Source organism: Giraffa tippelskirchi, chromosome 4 (assembly GCF_054371585.1).
Source record: "Giraffa tippelskirchi isolate mGirTip1 chromosome 4, T2T-mGirTip1v1.2.pri, whole genome shotgun sequence".
Lineage (NCBI taxonomy): Eukaryota > Metazoa > Chordata > Mammalia > Artiodactyla > Giraffidae > Giraffa > Giraffa tippelskirchi.
In genome coordinates this window covers 157,987,868-158,010,933 of record NC_137278.1, presented here as the reverse complement: position 1 = coordinate 158,010,933, position 23,066 = coordinate 157,987,868, and the positions used below count along the sequence as shown (strand labels likewise).

The 23,066-nt window shown below is 41.8% G+C and overlaps 2 protein-coding genes across 14 annotated transcripts in view; one reads left to right on the top strand and one right to left on the bottom strand.

The window, feature by feature from the left end:
- Window positions 1-895: 895 nt before the first annotated feature.
- AMDHD1 (amidohydrolase domain containing 1) lies at window positions 896-15,378 on the bottom strand. The gene is made up of 9 exons (XM_081595322.1): window positions 15,190-15,378; window positions 13,325-13,431; window positions 11,624-11,688; window positions 9,395-9,672; window positions 7,090-7,315; window positions 5,150-5,274; window positions 3,478-3,571; window positions 2,532-2,692; window positions 896-1,418 (listed from the first exon to the last, which is right to left on the bottom strand). Exons 1-9 carry the CDS (start codon window positions 15,324-15,326, stop codon window positions 1,331-1,333), a joined length of 1,281 nt encoding a protein of 426 aa, XP_081451448.1. The 5' UTR covers window positions 15,327-15,378; the 3' UTR covers window positions 896-1,330.
- Window positions 15,379-15,976: 598 nt separating this feature from the next.
- Window positions 15,977-23,066, top strand: part of CCDC38 (coiled-coil domain containing 38) — a 39,036-nt gene continuing 31,946 nt past the window's right edge. For all 13 annotated transcript variants that reach the window (XM_081595294.1, XM_081595292.1, XM_081595290.1 and 10 more), the window contains exons 1-2: window positions 15,977-16,170; window positions 20,631-20,691. Coding sequence is in view for 8 of the 13 variants with exons in the window: in XM_081595289.1 (XP_081451415.1) it covers window positions 20,649-20,691 (43 nt within the window). In the remaining 5 variants the exon portion in view is untranslated. The remainder of the gene's footprint in view (window positions 16,171-20,630; window positions 20,692-23,066) is intronic.

The window sequence follows — 23,066 nt, the reverse complement described above, 5'->3', positions numbered from 1 at the left end:
TAGCTATCTCCTTGGAGAAGGCAATGGCACCCCACTCCAGTACTCTTGCCTGGAAAATCCCATGGACGGAGGAGCCTGGTCGGCTGCAGTCCATGGGGTCACTAAGAGTCGGACACGACTGAGCGACTTCACTTTCGCTTTTCACTTTCATGCATTGGAGAAGGAAATGGCAACCCACTCCAGTGTTCTTGCCTGGAGAATCCCAGGGACGGGGGAGCCTGGTGGGCTGCCTGCTGTCTGTGGGGTCGCACAGAGTCGGACACGACTGAAGTGACTTAGCAGCAGCAGCAGCAGCTATCTCCTGCACCCCAGACTCCTACCGTTAACTAGGAGACCAGTCACAGGGGAGGTGTCACCTGCAGCAACCATGTGCTTCCCACACCCCCTTTGAGCTTCTTCACCAAGCACGTGAGGAGCCGAGCTCCAGAGACTCTGCGCTACTAGCCAGTGATAGCGACGTGCACTATTACCTTTAACCTTCTGACAAGGGATCTCTTGATTTGATCTATACTGAATACAGTAAAGACTCATTGATTCAGGCTCTATTCACTTGAAATGGGTGATAATTTGGGTACTGTTTACTTATCTAGTCATCTCTTCCTAAACAGAACATAGTTTGATCATGAAGCTGTGATTATTAAGATGATAAAAGCATTTTAAAAGATTTCAAGTAAACTCATAAGGCTTTAGAGACACCCATTTATATAATCATCCACTTTTTCTGTATGTAATCTACTTTCTTCTGTAATTTGTTCATTTCCTTAAAAGCTCTAATAGACAACACCACTGACTGGTTTCTCATGTTGCTGTAAACAACAATAATAGTGACAGCAAATATTTATTGAGAACTATAAAATTTTTCAGACATTTGTAATTAATGTGAAGAATCAAAAACTTTAAAACAGTTTTAAAAAAATGTATTATTGCATTTGATCAAAATGCATCCATTACAAGAAGGTCCCTGTACTTGTGTGTAAAATGACAAGTCTTGAACTCTGCCATGAAGCTCTATTGTAAGGGTTGAGAAGAAATGAGAAATAGAAGAACACCCTCCCCTCAGAGGACACTAATGAATTAATCTGCAGAATATTTATAACAAACCTTTGTGAAGTTAATGTTTGAGACTATCATCACAAATTGTTTACCTGATTATATGTCTATGTGCACATGTTAAAATAAGTGAATCCCTTGGGTTTTTCAAGCAGATTAAAAAAAATATTGAAATATATTTACGTGACATCATTCTGCTAAACTACTAAGGTATTTTAACTCTTAGCATAACTGTATTGACTTATACAGTTGAAGAGTCTCCTCTTTCCTTATAGATCTATCATTTTTTATAGATGACTTTTCCTTTAGCTATAACATAATCAATTAATTCATGATGGCCTCCAAACTGGTAAATCAAATGCTCCCATCTAGAAAGAAATCAAACATTAATGCATACAAGTCAAAATGATTACTTTGCAATAAATGCTAATTTCAAAATACATGCTCTAAGAATTTATTTATACTTAGTAGTTAATATTTGGGCTTTTAAAAAAATGACAGAGTACCATGATAATCAGTCTATGATAAATCAAATACTGTTTAATGATATTAAATATCTGATCTTAAAATATTTGATTCAGTTAAATGATATATAAACGGTAACATTAGCATTACTTTCCATGAGACAATGGCTTATGATCCTCAAGAGTAGAATTATGGAGCCGCCCTCTTCTGTTGAACATGAGGTCCAACAGCTGGGAGAGACTTGCTAGGGTCCAGACACCATAGAATTCACAACTTTAAGATTTAGAACAATAAGACTCAAATTGTTACACTGGAGGTCCACGAGGCAGCAGACTGTGGGTGAATAGTACAAAACCAGAGGCGGAATAACTGAGGCAAAGCTTTTGGGATGCAGCAGGAATAAGTCAGAAAGGTAATTAAAACCAGGGTGACAAGCTAGAGTTGTGACCTGCATGGCTCAGCACAAGCAGAAAAGGTCAGAACACAAGAAGAAAAACAAAAACACGTGTCAAAGAGCAGCACAAGTCCAAGGTCCAGGTAAACAGAGCAGAAACCCAGAGATCTATGAAAGATGTGAGACAGACGAAGAGACCAGAAAAGTTGGTCTACCCTGCAGTTTAGGACCTGGAGGGAGACTTTTTGCTTAGAAAAGGGTGACAATGAGAAGACTGGGTAGCTTCTCTGAGCTTACACAGAGCCTGACACAAATTATCAGTGGAAAAGGATTTTAACCAAGTCTCCATATGACAGTGGGCATACAATAAAATGGGGCTTCCCCAGTGGCTCAGACAGTAAAGAATCTGCCCGCAATGCAGGAGACCTGGGTTCAATCCCTGATCAGGAAGATCCCCTGGAGAAGGGAATGTGACCCACTCCAGTATTCTTGCCTGGAGAACCCCATGGACAGAGGAGTCTTGTGAGCTACAGTCGGTGGGGTCATAAAGAGTTGGACATGACTAAGCTACTAACACTTTTATTTTCATACAATAAAATGGCTTACTTGGGAGAACACCCACCTGGGTGAATTGATGATAATGAGATCTCCCTGCTTGCCAACTTCCAAAGATCCCTGTGTGTGGGATTTTCCCAGAGCATAAGCGGCATTGATGGTGGCAGCTGCCAAGGCCTCGGGCATGGACATTCTCATGTTCACACATGCCAGATGCATGACCATTGGCTAAGACAGGAAGAGAAAAGCACTGGAGAAAAGCAACTAGACAACTGCTACCTAGAACATTTCTCAACAAAGCACAACAAATAGTGATAGATAAATGCCTAAGTGGAACTGGCTGAATTAATATGAGAAAAATTTTAAATTTAAATGTAGATTCTTATGCTTTGGGAAAGATTTCTTTATTACAGAGATTACTTACCCACCTACCCCATATGTATTTAATATTTATTTATTACTTTTCAAGGGTCTTCCCTGGTGGCTCAGTGGTAAAGAATCCGCCTGCCAATGCAGGAGATGAGGATTTGATCCCTGGGTCAGGAAGACACCCTGGAGAAGGAAATGGCAATGCACTCCAGTATCCTTGCCTGGATAATTCCATGGACAGAGGAGCCTGGTGGGCTACAGTCCATGGGGTCGCATGAACGTGAGCACGAACACTACTTTTCAAGGTCACTTACTGTCCTAGGAAGCTCACCTCCATATTTACTTACTAAAACGTCTTTGAGATTATTCAATTCTGACGGGGAGAATAGGTTATTGTAAAACCACAATGCCCAAGGCTGCATCAAACCATAATAGACCCTTCTCTCTTCTCCCTAAGCCTGGAGGCATTCAAGAGGCACAGAAATACGCAATTATACTGCTGTCTACACATTCTTTTTCTTGTTTCACCGCAAGATATTTTTAGATCTTTGATACATTTTACCAGTTAGTGAAATATTTTAAAATTATTTATATGCTTGGTAGAAGTTTCAGTCTGCTCAGAAAGGAATGTTAAAAATAATTACCATTGAAAAACAAAACGCATTAGGGTTAAAATCGCTGCCCAGGGCGACTATTACTCCTTCATCTAACATTTTCCTGGCTCGAGGTTGCTTCAGTCTAAGGAGAAGGGGGAAGAAAGATATCAGTCTCGAGAAGTGGAAATTTTGAAGAATAGATGTTCAGAATTGAAGCAGACTTAAGATATCCTGGCATGCTGCGGTTCATGGGGTCGCAAAGAGTAGGACACTACTTAGCAACTGAACAACAACAATAAGATATCCAACTCCTCCGTGTTCTGGAAGAAGAAACAGAAACTCAAGATTAAGTGATTAGTGGTGGGATGTAGCATAACCCCAGGACTCCTGATTTTTATCATCCTGCTTTTGAAGTCACTTGGGTATGACTAACTTCTTTAACTGGGGATTATCATGACAATCACTACATTGAGAGATTCTTGCGAAGAAAGAAAAGTATAACTGAAAATTGTTTTCCAACATAATACATTTTTTGGGATTCCCAAATATAAACAACAAAGTTTAAATAATGCTTTTAAAGTTAACTTTCATTTTGCAATTTTAAAATTCATATCTCTCCCTCTCCTTTTTGGAAGGTGGGGGGGTCTCAAACATTGTTGTAAGTTCTTTAAAATTCATTTGAAGGTCCAAGAATCTAAGATGTACAATGTTTGTGCTTATTCTGGCATTGGGTATTTCCCTGATCTCCTTGACCAAACACAACTTAGTCTTTAGGACATGGCTCAAAAGTTATATCAAAGATAAACAAAGCTGGACACTAGTTAATATGGTGAGGAAAGATTTAATTCAGTAATAACGATTGCAAAAGAGAAGAGTCCAGTGTGAACTGAACTTTGTTTTGTGCAGGGTAACTAGATGTTTTAAAAGGGTGAATGGAGGACTTCCTGGTGGCTCAGTGGATGGGAGCCTACCTGCCAATGCAGGGGACACCAGTCCAAGCCCTGGTCTGGCAAGATTTCACATGCTGCGGGGCAACTAAGCCTGTGTACCACCACTTCTGAGCCCGTGCTTCTGAGCCCATGTGCTCCAGATACTGAGGCCCGTGCACCTAGAGCCTGTGCTCTGCAACAAGAGGCCTCTCACTGCAATGAGAGGCCTGTGCACTGCCACGAAGAGTAGTCCTTGCTTACCACAACTAGAGAAAGACTCAATCCATGGAAGGCACACAGCCAAATCCCTGGGGAGATGCCACAAAATATACTTAGACGTCTCCTCTTTCCTCTTACTTGTAGGATTTATGAGGATAATGGTCCCCACTTGCATCATCTTAGAAAGCAACTCATTTGGATTCAGAATATTCCTAACATCTTATGTGTGTTTTTTAAAGTATAAAGCCTCTTTTCTAATTATAAAAGTAGTGTATATTGATTTTTTAATTGGAAAATTCCAGAAATGAGGAAGAAAGTAAAATAAAGCTCCATGCTCCCCAGTAATCTCATTACTCAAATAAGGGTCTAAGCTCCTTCCTCGGGGTCATTCATTACAAACATCACATCATACATCACACCATACAATTGGCATCTTCCATGAGCTAAGTTTTCCTGATCTGCATTTTTAAGGGATTTGTAAGGGTGATGAAGTACTATTTGGGCATCTTGGAAGTCTGTGCCTTTACAGCTTGTACTTGCAGCTCCTGTGTGGAGGTAGAAAACAACCTCACCTCAGCATGTAGGCCGTGGTGGGCAGGAGGACAGCAGAGCACCTGGCTGTTGCCATGGCAGCAATGCCTTCATCACTCACTTCTTCCAGGTGACTGATGGCCTGGGCTCCCAGTTCCACCCCAAGCTAAGCAGAATGGACAGAGAAAGAGAGGTTTCATGCACAGCAACAACAAATCAATAAAGTGCCAGTATATGATTTTTCCTACAAAAATAAACAATAAACAATACTCTATTATTGCCAACTACCTCTTGTGAGCACAAGCCTCCAAGCGGGTAAAGAGTTTATGGTGGACATTCATTTGAAAATTTAGCTAGCATGCTACTTCAAAATCTCTTCTTACACACAAATGCTTACCAAGATCTTCAAACATTTGCTAGAAGAGACAATTTTATGAATCTTATGAATCAGAATAAAACATTGAGTAATCCTGGTAGTAAAATCTGATTGTTATACATCATAAAAATACAAGGTACCTGGTATGCCATTGCACTCAGAGAAAACAGATCAGGTGAGAAAACAGACTTTAGGAGTGTGGAATCATTTGTATAATTTGCACATATCTTCTTTTTTTTGCCACACCTCACATCTTTTGGGCTCTTAATTCCCAGACCTAACCTGGGCCCCTGGCAGTGGACACACAGAGACTTAACCACTGGACCACCAGGGAAGTCCCTAGATTATCTTCTTGAACTTGATTTTCCTCCAGATGAAAAGTTTATGCTAGGTTGTTAGAAGACAACCAAGAAGAGGTAATGCTCAGATAAGAATGTATTAAAGTGGATTATTTCTCAACTTGACAAATTTTCACACATGCGCTCACACATACACACACACACACACACACACACATATATGTGCGCGCGTGCGCATGGAAGGTGACATGATGAGCATTCCAAGGAAAGAAGACCGATAGCTGCTGGCATTCCACAGTGAGCCAGAGAGGCTGTGATGCCCACACCAGGGCAGGGAAGAAAAGCCCCCCATTAGCATCTGGCTCAGGTAGACGAGCACTGGGATCGGGGCTCTGGGGGCTTGTGGACAGCACAGACGATGCTCCCTAAGGCAGGTTCCCTTTTGATCTTAGAATCATCCTCAACTTTTCCAAACTTGATTTGCTCATCTAGGGAATTATCAACTTCTATTGATTTAATTCACATTTAATTCACAGTCACTCTCTACAGCCCAAAGTACCTTGTTGACCACCCAGTTCTCATTCATTTAACAAATATTTACTTTCTAAAGACCATTTGCACTCTAGGCACTGTGTTAACCTCCAGAAAATGAGGCTGGGTAAGGTTGGACACGACTGAGCGACTAAGCATGTGCACACACACAGACACACACACACAAGAAGACATGGGTGTGGTCCTCAATGTGTTCACATCCAGTAGGGATCACAGAGGAGATTTTAAACAGTGGAACAAAGACAAGGAGGGGCTATAACCCACTCTTGGAGAGGTTTGGGAAGGATTCCAGAGAGGTGGTCACTCAGATGAAACTTGGAGGGGATTCTTAATCTCTTCCAAGTATGAATAAATGAATCTGGGAAAGACTTCACAATTTGCAAATCATCTTGTCGCTATTAAGGCATGCCTCACTAAAATTCGTCTGAATGTTGCCACAGAAAAACTCTAGAAGCTTCATGTGAAATTAAGAGACTGCTAGGGTGACTTTGAGTGACAATCAAAATAGGTTGTGAATTTAGTAAATGAGGTCACAAAGGTATTTTTTTCCTACTAGTATCACCAGGAGGAGATAATAAAAGTAAATGATCAGCAAAAAAGGATTCCAAAGCTCAACCAGACCAACCTGCACATATTTCTAACAAATTTCCCCATTTTCTATCTTTTCAGAAGGTCATTCCTTCCTTTGAACAAACTCATTGAGTTTTTCCATAGCACAAGTGTTGACAAAGGAAGGGCAAAAGAACAACCATACCTCAGCAGCCTTCATGGGGTGGAGTTCATCCCCATGGAAGTTAATCTGTAGCCCTATATCTTTCCCACTTTGAAGAATTCTTCTGGTGGAATCAAGATCAAAGACACCCTTTTCACAGAACACATCTATATTGTCAACGTGTATTTCCCCATTTCTGCCAAGTTCCTTCAGCCTTGGGAGGTGGTTTTTGATGATGTCATCAGCGGCCTCAGTAGCAGTTTTTCCTCTGAGAGAAGAAAAGGAGATCACCACAGGCAAGTTATAAAAAAAAAAAAATTGTTGGAGAAAGGGGTCTTTGGTACTTGGAGAACCTGAGAAACTATAGATATGTGACCCTGAGCCTCAAAAAGGTAAAGAAAGAATCAAAGCTATAACTCAGGACTCTTAACAATTGGGACAAGCCTGCCTAACAGAGGTATTGACAAGACTTCTGTATACACTGGCCCTAGAGGCAGAGAGACAGATGGCTCATCCATTCTGGCATACTGGGGTTGCCTTTGGGAAAGTCAGCAAGGCCACCTGGCTGAAAACCTGAATCTTCTTGTCAAGGACACTTAGAGGATACCCTGGATGCTTCCCTGATACCCAACTGTGGGCCCCTTACCTGGGTCCAGCTATCATCCTGACTTTTTCTTCCTCCAGTTTCTAGAGGCATCTGCCTAAGGAGTTCTGTCTCATCAGACATAGGGGAAGAAGGAGACCCTGAAATTCTAAGATTCCTGGGTAGTTATATCTGAGAATGGGCTGGGCTTTTGGAGTCAGAGAGCCCCAGAGCTCCACCACTTGCTGGGTGTATAACTTTGGACACATGATGCAGACGTCATGTGGCATCCTCTGGGCCTTTATCTTTGGGGATGAAGAGGAGACCTCACAGGCTCACTGGCAGATGGAGAATTTTTCTGTAAAACATCAGCCTTGTATTTGGCACTCAGAAAACTCTTACTCAGCAAAAACCGCCTGGGTAGGTAGACAGATGTGGACTATGAGGAGACAGGTACTTATTTATGTTGTTTCTATTTTTGAGACAACCATATAGGAAAGGTGTTATTTTGCTGATTTACAGATGAACAATTCATGTTCAGAAAAGTTAATGATCAAAACTTATAAGCAACCAGTTGGACGAAGCTAAGCTAGATTCAAACCCAGGTCTGAGGTCTCTCCAAAGTCTGAGACTTTTCTATCATGTCACATTGTCTTTCCAACTGAAAAAAATAACGAAAAACAGACTATCGTAGACAGGATGTCCGAGAAGTCTTAGTGCAGTTTCAAGTCTTAATAATTTCAGAAGTATAAATGGTAAATACATACAACAAACATCATTATAAATATTCAGCATTTATGGAAGAAACATAAATGCTGAATATTTTGTAAATTTTTCACAATAATTTTCAATGTTAATTTTTTTGGTTCCTCTGATTGAGGATGGTAAACAAATATTAACATTAAAATTTCTATTTTTCAAAGTTCACAAAACTAAATAAGTGTAAAAAATTTAATTAAATCTGAAATGATTTAATTATTAATTTTAAATATTATTTAATTAAATGGTCTATTTAAATAATTAAACCATTTTTGTAAGCCTGTGGCATTTATTATCTAAGTTACCACAACTTAAAACTTCACAGGTGACGCCCTGTGAATTTTATAGTCCTGGATTTTTTGGGGTCTTTTGGCTCTGGAACTGTGGGCCTTCTGATGTAGTAATTCCAGGACAGACAAGATGCAGGAACAGAAGGGGAGAGAATTCTCTATGGCAAATCCATACAGGAGAAACTTTTTAGATAGAGAGAAAAGCTGAAAAACACATTTACAACAATAAAACAAAAATGTTTGCTGCTAAACAAGCAAACAGATGAACAAAAACCAAAACCAGCGTGAGTTATCTTGACGTCAAGATCTGATCTACCTCTACGGGGGTTAATCTCTAAGGTGCCTTTGTGATCACTGTCATGGGAAACTGCTTACATGAGTATCTGTCATTTTAAAGGATCTATCAGGGCAATTTCTTTTCGTTGACCACCCCCCAAAAAAAAAAGTTGTGAACGTCTCTTTTTCCTTCACCATGAAGAGACTTGCAAATGGGTGGGCATGATGGAGACCACCTTCCTAAAACCACGGGTATGAGATGACTGACCTTTAGAATCAGAACACCTTTCCAAAGGCTCTACTGCTTCCTTGGCAAGAGCTCAAGTACTGGTGCACCTTCGCCCACTGGAGAACACAGCTCCCACTTAGACGCCCCCACACGACCCCTTCTGGTTTTAAACTGCCCGAGTCAAACCCCGGTCCCTTCTCTTGAGGTTACTTTGGCACGGAGTGGGCTCCGCAGTAAGTGGCCGAGATGCCAATGTCCAACTCCCGCCGGGCGCGCTCAATCACCCGCAGCATCTTGAGCTCCATCTCCAGGCTGAGGCCGTATCCACTCTTGCACTCCACCAGCGTGGTCCCGGCCCGCATCATGCACCCAAGCCGCTGCTGGAAGGAGCTATACAGCTCCTCCTCAGAGGCCTGGCGGGTGCACTCCACCGTGAAGTTGATCCCTCCTCCAGCCTGATGGATGTCCATGTATGTGGCTCCTGCCAACTGAACACACAGGCTTACCCTTAGGTCTGGAAAATGAAGGGAGGCTGCAGGCAGGTCTGCAGAACCTATGGCCAGGGATGATATTCAACATGATTGACAACTGCTACGGCATAGGCACCACAGCCAATCAGAAAGAATGCTGGGACACACAATTCTAGAAGTCCCTACTCTGACACAGTGTTGGGGAGTTGTGGGGGTCAGAGGTGTGCCAGGGAGGGACCAGGGTGGCAGAGACGGGAGACATGGTAGGGACCTGGAGTCTCAGGGCAGCGACAGTTTACCAACAGGTACAAAAGTATTTTAACAATCCAGTTAGTCCCAGTGTGTACCAGCTAATTTCAGTCTACTGCTCAGCACCTATGAGAAAGTGAAGCTTAGGCAATTAGTGGATCCCACTGTCGTTACCTGAGTCTCCACCAAGAGACCCAGAGCATTTCCACCCCTCAGTAAATGGCCACCTAAAGTTTCAGGCCTGACCTCTGTCACTCAAGAAAATAAAAAGGCTCTTTGTGAGATCCTGCTGAGCTCCTGTTATTCTGAGCTGCAAGGAGGGTGGTGCAGACAAAATGTGCCATCCTGGGGGGCTCCCTTTGCTACACCCTTTCCTTTCTTCTTAATTCTGTCACATTCAAGTTATTGCAAACTAGAGCTTTTAAGGAAAGTTTCAATGGTTTTATAATAAACGATCTTCAAGGATTTCATGTTCACCAAAACCTGGTGGGCTTGGCCCTTTCTGCATCAGATAATGAGAGAATTGGACTGCAAACCTCTAAATTTTTGGCTCTGAAATTCAGTGGTTTAATAAAGTCTTAAAAAACAGCTCTAGATTGTTGAGAAAGGTAGACAATACTTGAATAAATTTTTTTTATTTTTCTGAAATCATCCAATTTGGCTCTTAGGATGTACAGTTTTTTAAAAAAACAGTGTGAAGAAAAAATATGAAGGAAACTCAATCTGAAAAGGCTACATACTGTAGGATTCCAACCATATGACATTCTGGAAAAAGCAAAACTATGGCAACAGTAAAAAGATCAGCAGTTGCCAATTTTTAGGAGGAGAGAATACGCAGAGCACAGAGGATTTCGGGGGGGGACAGTAAAATTACCCTGTATGATATTACAATAGTGGATGCATGTCAGTAGACATTTCCTCAAACTCAGAGAATGCACAACAGCAAGAGTCAACAGCAACAAGAACTACGGACTCTGGGTGATAATAATGTATCAATGTAGGTTCATCCATGCTGACAAATGTACATCTCTGGTCAGGTATGTTAAAAATGGAAAACGCTGTGCTTTGGACAGAAGTTGGGGGCCAGCGGTATATGGGAAATCTCGGAACCTTTCACACAATTGTGCTGTGAACCTAAAACCGCTCTAAGAAAGTCTACTAAAAACAAGCAAATAAACAGTGTGAAAATGGCTCAAACCAGGGATGTGAGGGTTGACTGTGGCTAATTAATGACTGATAAAAGACTATAATTTATATTTCTTACTGTCTCATTTTTCTGTAGGAACAATATAAAGCTTATTTTATTTTGTGATTAATAATATATTTTTCCAACTTTGACCCCAATGAGTGGTGATTTTCAAACTGCTTCCTGGAGTCCCTTCAAAGGCTACCAGGGAATGGAATGGGGGAAAAAGAGGGGAAATTAGTGAGCAAACCAGGTAAAGCTCTATTTTAAAAGGAGCATTTGGCAGCTAAAATATCTTGAAAACTATTATACTTCAAACTATTGATAGCCCTGTGCATAACATAAAGATTTGGCACCAAGTCATAAATTAGTTAACTTTGTAGTAACTTATCTCCATAGTCAAAGCTAGTAAAGAAATATCCATTAAATAGACACATAGACACTTGTTGTAAAGTCTAACAGCCTACAAACTCTAGAAAAAGTTTTGTATCTATTTGTGCTTTATTTTGATTTGCCATTGTTTACTGCAATTACCTTCATTGCAAACTCGTGAACTCTTTCACCAGCCCATACTGGATGTGTGTGTGCATCCACTAAACCTGTAATCAATAAATCACATCATGTTTAAAGTTATGAAATCAAAAGCACTTAGACAGCAGGCAGACTGTAATATGGTTCTTGGGAAAGCATGATGGTATAGCCATCTTGGAGGAGGGTGGAGGAGGAAGAATGTGTCTGTGTGGTTCCGAGAAGACTCTCCATGGTTGGTCTAGATGGCTCTAACGGAAGGCTGACTCAACATGATGAAAACATCCTCTAAAGAAACACAGCTCCTTTTGCCCAATAAATCCATGCTCTCCAAACAAGCTTTTAGAACAGAATGTCAAACCTACTAGTTGAGCAAAACCAAAGACTCTATCACCAAAGAATAATCTAGGTGTGAAAAATAATAATACAATCCCTACCTTCCACTTTGAGAAGGCAAAATATGAAATCATAAAGATGACTCTTTCTTCAAGAAAAAACTATATTTTAATTAAAGAGAAACTATAAAGCAACCACTTGGAACTTTTGTTTATGCAGGTATAATTCGGTAAACTATGTCTTTCCAGAGCATTTAAAGTACCTTATGGATTAAATGGTTCATTAGTGACTTTGATTAAAGTAAAACCAAAGTCCCTATTTGGATTGCTTTCTCTTCCACATTCTTCTCTTTCTCCTGAGATTTCACTCTGACTTTTTCTCCTGACCCCCAAGAGCCAGATAGTAGAAGTTCTGTCAGATATGCAGAGCAGATACTTTTAAAGCATAAACCCTAGCCTCTATGTCTGCACAAAACTCAAAATTTGTGTGAACTTTGTTTCAGATGATTACATAAAAGCCATGATGGAGTGAAGTGTTAGCGCTCAGTCGTGTCTGACTTTTTGTGACCCCATGGACTGTAGCCTGCCAGGCACCTCTGTCCATGGGATTTTTCCAGGCAAGAATACTGGAGTGTGTTGCCATTTCCTTTTCCAGGCAAGCATACTGGAGTGGGTTGCCATTTCCTTTTCCAGGGGATCTTCCCAACCCAGGGATCCAACCCAGGTTTCCTGCATTGGAGGCAGATTCTTTACCATCTGAGCCACGAGTGAAGCCATAAAACATGTATAATTTAGGATATGGTGGCTAATAAACTGATTCTGTTGTCAATTACTAAAGATAAAAATGAATTTTGGTGAAATCTCTAGGGTTCTTTGGCTTATGTTTCTTCTGCCTGGAGATGGGTCCTTTGTTTCATACTCTACAAATTAAGAGTCTATTCTAGAATTAGAGAGAGCAGCTTGCCCTATTTGCTTCCCCTATGCAATGGATTAATCAAGTTCTTTGGACAGTTTTTGAATCCAAACCCAACACAGCTGGTTTCTTTTCAGCATGTGAGTGGAAAGAAGTGGAGTGAATGAATGTGTTGCATTCCAGTTGGTCCTTTACCTGTTCAGAGATCTTGGGTAAGATATTTCACACGTAAACATCAGTGTTCCAATCTATGATGTGTAGACAATGATACTTAAAGGCAGTTTAGTGTCATTCAACAAGAAAATGTATCTGTAAAGCAGCTAGACATTTACTAGTAGAAATTCAATAAATGGCAGATATTATATTTCAATATATTGTGAGACCTTATTTAAAACAAGCTACTACTATTTCTCTTTATTAAAACTGCTTTCAGGCCTTTATTGCAAAAGAGGTTAATACCTGGCAAGATGCATTTCCCAGAACAGTCAATTCTTTCTTCGAATGTTTCTTCTGAAAACTGTTTTTGGATAGCATCAGCAGGACCGATGGCCTTTATGAACCCATCTCTGAAGAAAAATCAAGAAATTATCACTAAATTTGGAGGAAGTATTGTGAAAAATTTGACCAATGATTTAAAGTATGAAATGATTACCAGTAAGTATAATGAACTTACTTTCAGTTAGTCAATATTTACTATATTTCCTTCTTGAGCTTTTGTCTTTGGAAATTGACTCTAGCCACACACAAGGCAAAGTCATGTGTAGCAGAGATTGCTAGTTGTTCCCCAAGATCAATATTTCCATTTCCCACAGTGCTAGATTCCTAAATTTTAGCTGAAGTCTTGACCACCCAGAATAAAGACTTCATTTCCAAGTCTCGCATCAGCCAGGTGAGGCCATGTGACTAAGTTCTAGCCAATAGGATTCTCTTCTCTTCCTACTTCCTACTGGCTGGAATGTAGACACCATAATAAGAGAAGGCACAACCATCTTGGATGATGGAGTGACTGTGAGGAAGAGTGGGGTGCTCAGCTGAGCAAGAAGGTGGGGGTCTATATCCTTGGAACTCCATGGAGTATGGCTATCAACTGACCCTAGGTTCCTGCATCCATGCAATTCTTGTTAACTGATTTTAACAAATTTTTGACCATAACACTGGGAATAGTTTTATTCCTTTGTTAATTAAACACACAGAGAGTCCCTAAAAACTGGGCTCTTACACAACCCTAAGCAGCCTCAGATAAGGGATGAAACTTGTATAATTTCAGCGTCACCGGCTCTTTGATTCAGATGGGAATCCAACCCCCAGGCCTACTCCAAGTCTACCTTCCAAGCTTTGGCTGTTCTTTTACTCGCAGAAGGTTAAATGAAAATAATTGAAAAATGTCCTCTCTTTCTGGTGGCTGAATTTTAATTTTCTATCACCCCAAACCATCACCACATAAAGGGCTTCTGTGGGTTTCAAGTTTTGGGGTACAATAGAAGCAGGTGGGAGATACGCTTTGTAAAAATTGAGATCTCAGAACTCCACCCATAGAGATCCTGATTCAAGAGACCTGAGGATAGGTGCGGAGCAGGTGGCGGGGACTGGACGAAAGTAATCAAAATGTACAAACTTCCAGTTATAAGATACATAAGTACTAGAGATGTAATGTACAGCATGATAAATATAATGAACACTGCTACATGTTATACATTAAAGTTGTTAAGAGAGTAAGTCCTAAGAGTCCTGGTCACAAAGGAAAGAACTTTTTTCTATTTCTTTGACTTTGTATGAAAGGATGGATGCTCACTATACTTACTGGTAATCATTTCATGATGTATGTAAGTCAATTCATTATGCTGTTTACCTTAAATCTATACAGTGCTGTATGCCAATTATATCTCAATAAAACTTGGTTAGAGGGGAGATCTGGGGATAAGGGGGTGGGGAGGGATCAGAAATCTGTCTTAAAAAAAAAAACAAACTCAGGCCATCTGAGGCAGGTGGCCCCTGTCCACACTTCAGAAAGCACTGGAGAGAACCCCTACCCCTTCTGATTGCTGCAATCACATTTTATCAGCAGAGGCACGATCCTGATGCGGCTCAGTGGGTTGTGCAGCTTGAGAGTGTTTTTGTTTTCCAAGTGAATGACAACCCAAAGCGGCCAAACACGTTAGCAATAGGCGCCTGAAAGGCAGGCGTGCAACCATCTCCCTGGGTGCGGGAAGGCTGTTACCGCCTTTCCCTCCACAGTGCACAAGTTACAGAAAGAGCACTTGGCAGACTGGTCCCCCCAGCAAGCGACCCGCGTTGCCCGCAGCCCAGACGGCGCGGCCACTTACGTGCCCACCACCAGGCTGGCGCCCTCCAGCACCTCCAGGCTGCGCAGCGCGTCCCCGGCCAGGAAGCGCTCGCCGCGGGCGCACACCAGCACCACCTGCCGCGCGTTCTCCAGCAGGAGGCGGGGGCGGCCGGCCATGTCGCCATGCACCGCGGGTCTAGGGGAAGCTGCAGGGCTAGCGCTGAGTGCAGCCGGCAGAGGAGGGGGCAGGTCTGCAGGGGTGTAGCCACCAGCCTGGAAGGCGGGGCGGGGCGGGGCGGGGCGGGGGCTCCTAGCCTCGGAGTTTCCTGACTGCCAGGGATGCGGGCCTCCCCTCCACCATCGCGAGGGCAGTGAGAGTACAACAACAAGAACGCTGATTAGTAATAAATGTTATAATGGACTCTCCTCTTTCCTGGTCACTTTGTCACGTTCTGGGTAATGCAGTAGAAATTACTGTCCCTACTTCACAGATGAGAAAACTGCAGCTCAGCGGTGGGAAGAGAGAAAGGTGGGCTACGAAGATCACATGACCTGGAAGGGAGTCACGAAGGACTAGGGTACCCCAGAGGAGTTAAAATGGGGAGGTGGGGGGAAGGACCTGGGAGGGAGACCCGGGAGGGGACAGAGTGGGGAGAAACCTCTGCCCAGGGGGGCTGGAGCGGCAGCCTAGGACGAGGGGCCACCGGCAGAGGGAACCTGGGGCGGGGGGCGGGGGGCGGGGGGGTGGGGGAAGGGCGGGGGGGTGGGGGAAGGGCGTGGGGGTGGGGGAGACGTCAGTGGTGGGGTGTTGCGGGTGGAGTTGCTCCAGGGTCCTCGCGGCTGCGAGGACGGTGATGGGTGCCTCCTTTTCGGTTGGCCAGCTTCACTCCCGGATCCCCTACTACCGGAGTCGGGGAGGACAGAGCGGAGACTGAAGAATCGATTGGCGCCTTCACCCAGCTTCCCCTAACCCCTTCCTGAAGGATAGGTTGGAAACACTCCTGGATCCAAACTTGTTGAGGTAAAACTGGTTTCAGCTTGATGTCCCCCATCCCAACTGTATACAGCGGGGCCTGCCCTCAATTAGCCACCAAGATTGGAGACCACCTCAAGTATAAGGAGACTTCCCTAGTGGCTCAGAGGATAAAGCGTCTGCCTACAATACGGGAGACCCAGGTTCAATCCCTGGGAGGAAGACCTCCTGGAGAAGGAAATGGCAACCCACTTCAGTATTCTTGCCTGGAAAATCCCATGGACAGAGGAGCTTGGTAGGCTACAGTCCATGGGGTCACAAAGAGTCGGACAGGACTGAGTGATTTCACTTTCAAGTATAAGGAAGATTGTCTGTAATTCTTAGCCACATCTCTTCCTGCCTGTCAGTTGCTGTGCATACACTGGCAGGCACAGGATTTTGAGCTTTCTAAATATTTTATTTTGTTTATACATTTATTAGAAGCTCTCTGTTAGGCCTTGTAGGATATTCAAAGATAGGAAGGCCCTTTTTCTTCCCAGCAAAGACTTGATAGTCAAAAGGAAGACACTTACGGATGCAAATAACATATGATCAAAGAAAGCTGAGGCTGGCAAAACCACAAAATCTAAAAGTCAATTTTATGTCATTATAAAGCCACTTATAACAAAGAACAGAAATCAAGAACTCCTTTAAATGAACACAATAAATAAGAATTTACTTAAGCTTCATATTATGGACATAAAAAAGAGATCAGTCAAGTAAGAAAGAGAAGGGAAAAATGGGAAAGAATTAAATAGATAATGTAAATAAGAGACACTAAAGGAGAAAAAAAAAAATCTATAGATTACCCACAGCTCAGACACACAATCACAAACAGAGATGTCTTTCACAGTTTTGAAAAGAAAAATATAATATATGCAGAGAAATAATAGAAGTAGAAACAGTGGAAAATAGAGACACAAAGTCATTACTTTATAGAGAAATGTTAACATTTTGTTTATAAAATTTCTGCTAAATCAGTTACATTTTGCATTTATAGGCATATTTGCAGATATATGCAATTCTAGGTATAAAGGATGGGATGAAATTATAGGAATATGGAAGCCTTTGGGGTTTGATAAACTTGTCTTAATCCCACTTCTGTTACTTAGAAGTAAGCAAACCTTGGGAGTTTGCTTAATTTCCCTAAGCCTCCATTTTCTCATCTATATCATGGGGATGATTGTTTCTACTTTATGGACTTACCTGAGCTTTAAATAAGATGGTGTGTAAATCACTTAGCCCAGTGCTTAGCTCTAAGAAGTAATACTATTATTACTGATTATTACTGTTAGTTTATTTTAATCCTGTTATTTGTCTTGCTGGTCAATTAAGTTAAAGATTTGATTTCAACCGATAGTCCTTCAAAGAATATACCATATATTTAAAGCTTACAAGTTCTTTGTAAGTCTAAAAGAAGTTGTCCTTTTTCTTCGAGAGGATTTATATCTGTGCGTGAACTGAGTGTATTCGATTACAGTCCACATAGACAACATTGCTAAAAAAGCCCCTGCAAACAAGTTTGCAGAAGTAAGAAGGTTAAGAGCAGGCTTCTCTCCTCCAGTCACTGTTAAATAATTATAGAGGGGTGAAGACAACACATTTAGCCTCAGAAATAACCAGCATCTCTGCAGCTCTTTAGTTTACAAAGTACTTTTCACATCATGGGACTCACACTGGCCAGTTTCTTTCCCCTACTCTTCCTTCTTCTGGACCTGCAGTTACTTTTTCAGTTTGCAAAAGGTACAGTCAGAAATGTCAACAGAAAAGTCCATACAAAAGAGCTAGTTTGACGCCAGCAGGGACTTTAAGGTCAAGCTGAAGGTCATTTCCTCATCACCATGCTCTGCTTCTGACCTAATCGAAAGAGGTAGGTCACGGAGCAGGCCAAGGACCTAGTGGCTCCCAGCTTTCTGGTAAATAAAAAAAGATTGCTTGCCCTGGTCTCTCTACACCATCCAAGGACACAGTTCACAGCCCTCTCTCCAAGTATTTGTCCAAGTGGGAGGGAAGGAGGTGGGAAAAAGTTGAAAGGCATTGGGTCTGAGAGAACCTGTCTAAACCTTCGTTTGCATTTCAGAGACAAAGCTTTCTATCTCCTGATGAAAGAATCTGCAAACCCACTTCCATTGACTTATAGAGAGAATTGTTGAGAAAACCAAACACAAACTGCTTCAAATAACATCTGCTAGATACTGTTTTTGTGAATTCATTTACAGTTGCTCTAGGACTGTAGGTTTAGATATTATTATCTAAAACGCCGTTCCTCTTTCTCCACTTCCACAAAGCTTGGAATATTAAGAATTTGTGCTAAGGTGGGTCTCTCTGCTACTCTGTGGACTGTAGCCTGACAGGCTTCTCTGTCCACGTGTTTCTCTAGGCAAGAATACTGGAGTAGTCCTTCAGGGGATCTTCCCAACCCAGGGATCAAACCTGCATCTCTTATGTCTCCTGCATTGGCAGGTGGGTTCTTACCAGTAGCGCCACTTGGGAAACCCAATAAGGTGGGTCAGATTCCCCAAATTTATATCAATATTTGTGGTCTACTCCTCTCAAACAACCTGGTTTCAAGAACTTTAATTCAGGGTTTCTTATGAAAGTGGTTGTCAGTTACCCCTCCTGTTCTTTCCAAGTACTGTGGTTGTTCATAAGATAGAGTGGACCAGAAAGAAGACAGATCTAGATATCTATTTTGAAGAAAGTAAAAGCAATTATTTCCCTATCCGTCTATCATGAGTAAGCACTTTGCATACATTATCTGTGCTTGGAAATTACAACAAGGCTGTAAGAAAGGCTGAAAGAAAATTAGTATCCATACTTGCTAGAAGCAGTTTAGATGCACTGAGTTTAACTGGGTAGGCCTACGAGAGAGAGAGCCGAGAAGAGTCAGAGACAAGATTCAAACATGCCTGTCCCCAAAGGCTAGGGTCTTTCCACAGTGGCATTCATGCTACCCTATGACAACATGCATCAAAGGACCTGACTGTCTTTTATATAATGCAGTGACCACATGTGATTGCATAATGTTAGAAGAATGCAAGAATTAATTAAACCAACCAGCATGGTGTTCACTTGGAAGAATAGTATATATTTATATTAGTGTATTTATATTTATATTAGTCCCCTTAGAGGTCTAATATATATCTCAAATTTATCATATTCCAAACTGAACCTTTGTTCTTCCCAACCTCCCTTTTCCCCACAGTCTTCTCTGTCTCCGTTGATGGCAATTTCATCCTTTATTTCCTGGGCTCTTTATCTCATACCCCATATTCAAACCATCACCCAGTCCTATAGTCTCTACTTTCCAAATATATTACCACTTCCACTACTATCCCAAGAGACTCCATAAGCTCTTGCCTCTAAATAGCTGTGGCATCCCAACAGATTTCCCTACCTGACCCTCAACCTCTTCTGTAGTCTCTTCTCAGCTCAGCACTCAGGGTGATTCATTTAATGATCTTTATTCCAATGAGTAAATGACCTACAGGGTCTTGTTGTCTCTTTGACCTTGGCTGTCACTCTCCCCTTTATTCACTGGTTAAGCTCCACTAGTCTCTTGCTGTTCTCAAACACACCAAGTATCTTCCATCCTTAGAGTATTTTCTCCATGAGCTTACACTTATATGACACTTACTGTGCTTCTGATGCTGTCCAAAGGGCAAGACATATGCTAATTCCTGTAACAATTTCAGGAGGTAGGTGCTGTTCTTACTATACCTTTTGAAAGATGGGGAAATTGAGGGGTAAGGATGAAGAAGCATGAGAGTCCAGGCTCTTAATCCAAGCCTATGTTGCCTTTAAAAATGATGGCTTGCAATCACACACCACCATTTTCAATCCCAGGTTTTCCGACTCTCTTTTTCTTCCATTGGAAGTCGGGTTTGTACATGTATTTTAGATGTGAATTTGCAGGCATCTGCTATGCAGTCTGACAACATTTTCCCTCTCATTTGGAAGTGCTGTGCTTAGTTGCTTAGTCATGTCTGACTCTTTGCAACCCCATGGACTATAGCCCACCAGGCTCTTCTGTCCATGGGGCTCTCCAGGCAAGAATACTGGAGTGGGTTGCCATGCCCTCCTCCAGGGGATCTTCCTGACCCAGGGATTGCACCCAGGTCTCCCACACTACAGGCAGATTCTTTACCATCTGAGCCACCAGGGAAGCCCCTTAGTCATCCTGCTATTTCTATTTTGTACAACAAAAACATTCACTGACTTTGACTTATTTTCCCTGGTTGGTATATCATATTGGTTTAGTTTGGGAACTTTATAATCCCTTTCCAAGAATAGCTGGTTCTCTTCTTCTCCCTTATGTTCATCACCAGCCCTTCATTGATCAATAGAGGGATTAATACATATGAAAATACAGAGGTATAATAACTTCTAGAGATTACTGATTCCCTTTACATGTGTTATGTATTATGTAATGTTTATAGAGTTTTTAAAATATATTTCCTTTTCTTTAGACGGGGCCAAGACACAAAATGTCATCCCAGTTTTTGCCACTATCACCAGTGACTTCTGCAGGTAAAGAAGAAATCAATTACTGGGTTCTTGCTTTGTAGCTAGTTACAGTTAGTCTCCATGGTGGATTTGGCAATAAGAAAAAGAGAACACTGCTTGACTGCAGGATAAGATCAGACTTAGTCTCTCTATGTAAAGAGTTTATGAACTCCCTGCTGAGAAAGTTCCCTTCTATTTTTTAATACTGAAAAGAAAAATCTTCAAATCAGAGGGGCATTAAATTATCACAGTTAGCTACATTCTTAGAGTCCTTCATGATATAAAATAATTAGCTCAATTAGTCATAATAAAGGACATAAAAAACTACCCTTTATCAAAATCTGTCTTCTCCTTTCTTTTATCACCCTTTATCTCTTCATTTTTCTGCTTCTTTATAAATGGACAAGGAATTTGTATTGGTCCGTATACAAGAATAACCTTTTATCACTTATAAATTTGACAAAGATTTAAAAATTGGACAACACCAAGAATGTGTTGTGAATAACAGGTGCTCTAGAGGCATTCTCTTTGAAAAAAATGTAGCCCTATCTGTATTTAGAATTAAAAGGTTTAGCTGCACTTGACAGAAAATATAAAACAACAGTGGCTTAAACGTGGTAGAAGTTTATTTCTCTCTTAAGTAACAAACTCTGGATAGAAGCTTTCCACGGCTCCTATGAAAGCTCACATCAGGGGCCCAGGCTTCTTTTAGCTTGTTGCTGGTCTGTATTCTTTATCCAAGGTGGCTGCTTCCGCACCAGCGATAACACCCATATTCCTCCCAGCAAGGGAGAGAATAAGGAAGGGAGGTGCACACGCCTTCTTTTTAGGACACTTCCTAGAAGCTGCACTCACCACTTCCCCTGACATCCCCTTGGCCGGAACTTACTAACATGGCTATATCTAGCTCCAAGGGAGGTTGAGACATGTAGTTAACTCTGGGTGCCTGTGTGCCAAGTTAGAGTTGAAGGCTCTCTTCCTTAGAATAATGGAGAATGGGTATCAGAGAACCATTCTAGCCTCTGCTCCACTATCAAACTTTAAAAAGCATTTAAATAGGACCATATTGGAAATTTCTTCTACTGATACATTTGAACAAGTGATTAAAGATATGCATATAGGAATATTCAGTGCAGCATTATTTATAATAGCAAAAGACTGGGATTGACCATCATGTCCATTGGTATGGGATTTGTTATATTAAGTATAATAGATCCAAAGAATTGGCTACTAGATAGCTTTTTTTTTAATGAGCTAAATATATATGTGCTGATATAGAAAGAACTCCTAAGTATATTGCCAACTGATAAAACCAAGATGCAGAATAATAGAATAGTATGTATTAGATGATCTCTCCTTTCTTAAAAGTTTTGTATTACTTTGTCAAGAACTATGAGGGATCTAAGATGTTCCTCTATTTACAAACTTGTAAGTTTGCTTGCCACAGTTGCTTGGATACAAAACTCTTGGGTCATAGTGAAAGGATTTTATCACTCACAGAGCAATGAACAGCATTTTGGGGACCAGTTTCCTGAGCCCATGACCTTCTTATAAATTAATAAAATTACATGCTAATAACATTATATGACCCTCTGAACCCACCAGAACCCACAAAAGTTAGGATCTTGACAATACTTTGTGCCCCATACCTTATCTTCCCTCACCTGGGGCAGCCATCAAGCCTGTTGCCTACTCTCATCCATACTCTCCAAGCCCAGCTGCCTGGACCCACCCTCAACTGTCTCTGCTCATTTATTACAAGCCCTAAAATTTCATGTTCTGCTTTGACATCTTTGAGCCTCAGAGGGCTCTAAAGGCTTAACCGTAAGTCCTCCTGCTCTTGGCAGATATGACATCCACCAAGTGGGAAGTGTTCCCCATGAAGCTAATTCCTCTATCAGCAGGACCAGCTACGCTCCATTGCTCTTCAACATAATGGGTTTCATTTCCCTGCCAGCCTGTGAAACTATTCAGACAAGTCAGTCACATCCTCCTGTAGGAACCAGAGGTCATTCAACCCTCTTGTTATGACAAAGCTTGCCTCCTGCAGCTCCCTCTGGTTCACTCTGCTCCTGAGTGCACGTGTGATGTGGTATGGCCCTGTATGGCCCATGGCATCCTCCTACACTGGGGTGTATGTGACTGACTAAATTGCTGCCAGTCTCATCAGTCCAGTGTTGTGTGTTCAGTTACCTTGTACTGCTTAGGGCAGTGGCTCCTTCCTTTTCCCCTGGGAAACAGAGGAACTGTGGCTCCTGTCCCCATGATCCAGGCCCTACATCCCAGCCTTGCTGGGGGCAAGGCTGCATGGATCCTTCTCCTCAGAGACTCAGGTGCCCTCACTTCCTCTCCCCTGGATGGTGGGAGCCTTGCGGTTCTGATCAACAGGAGGATTGACA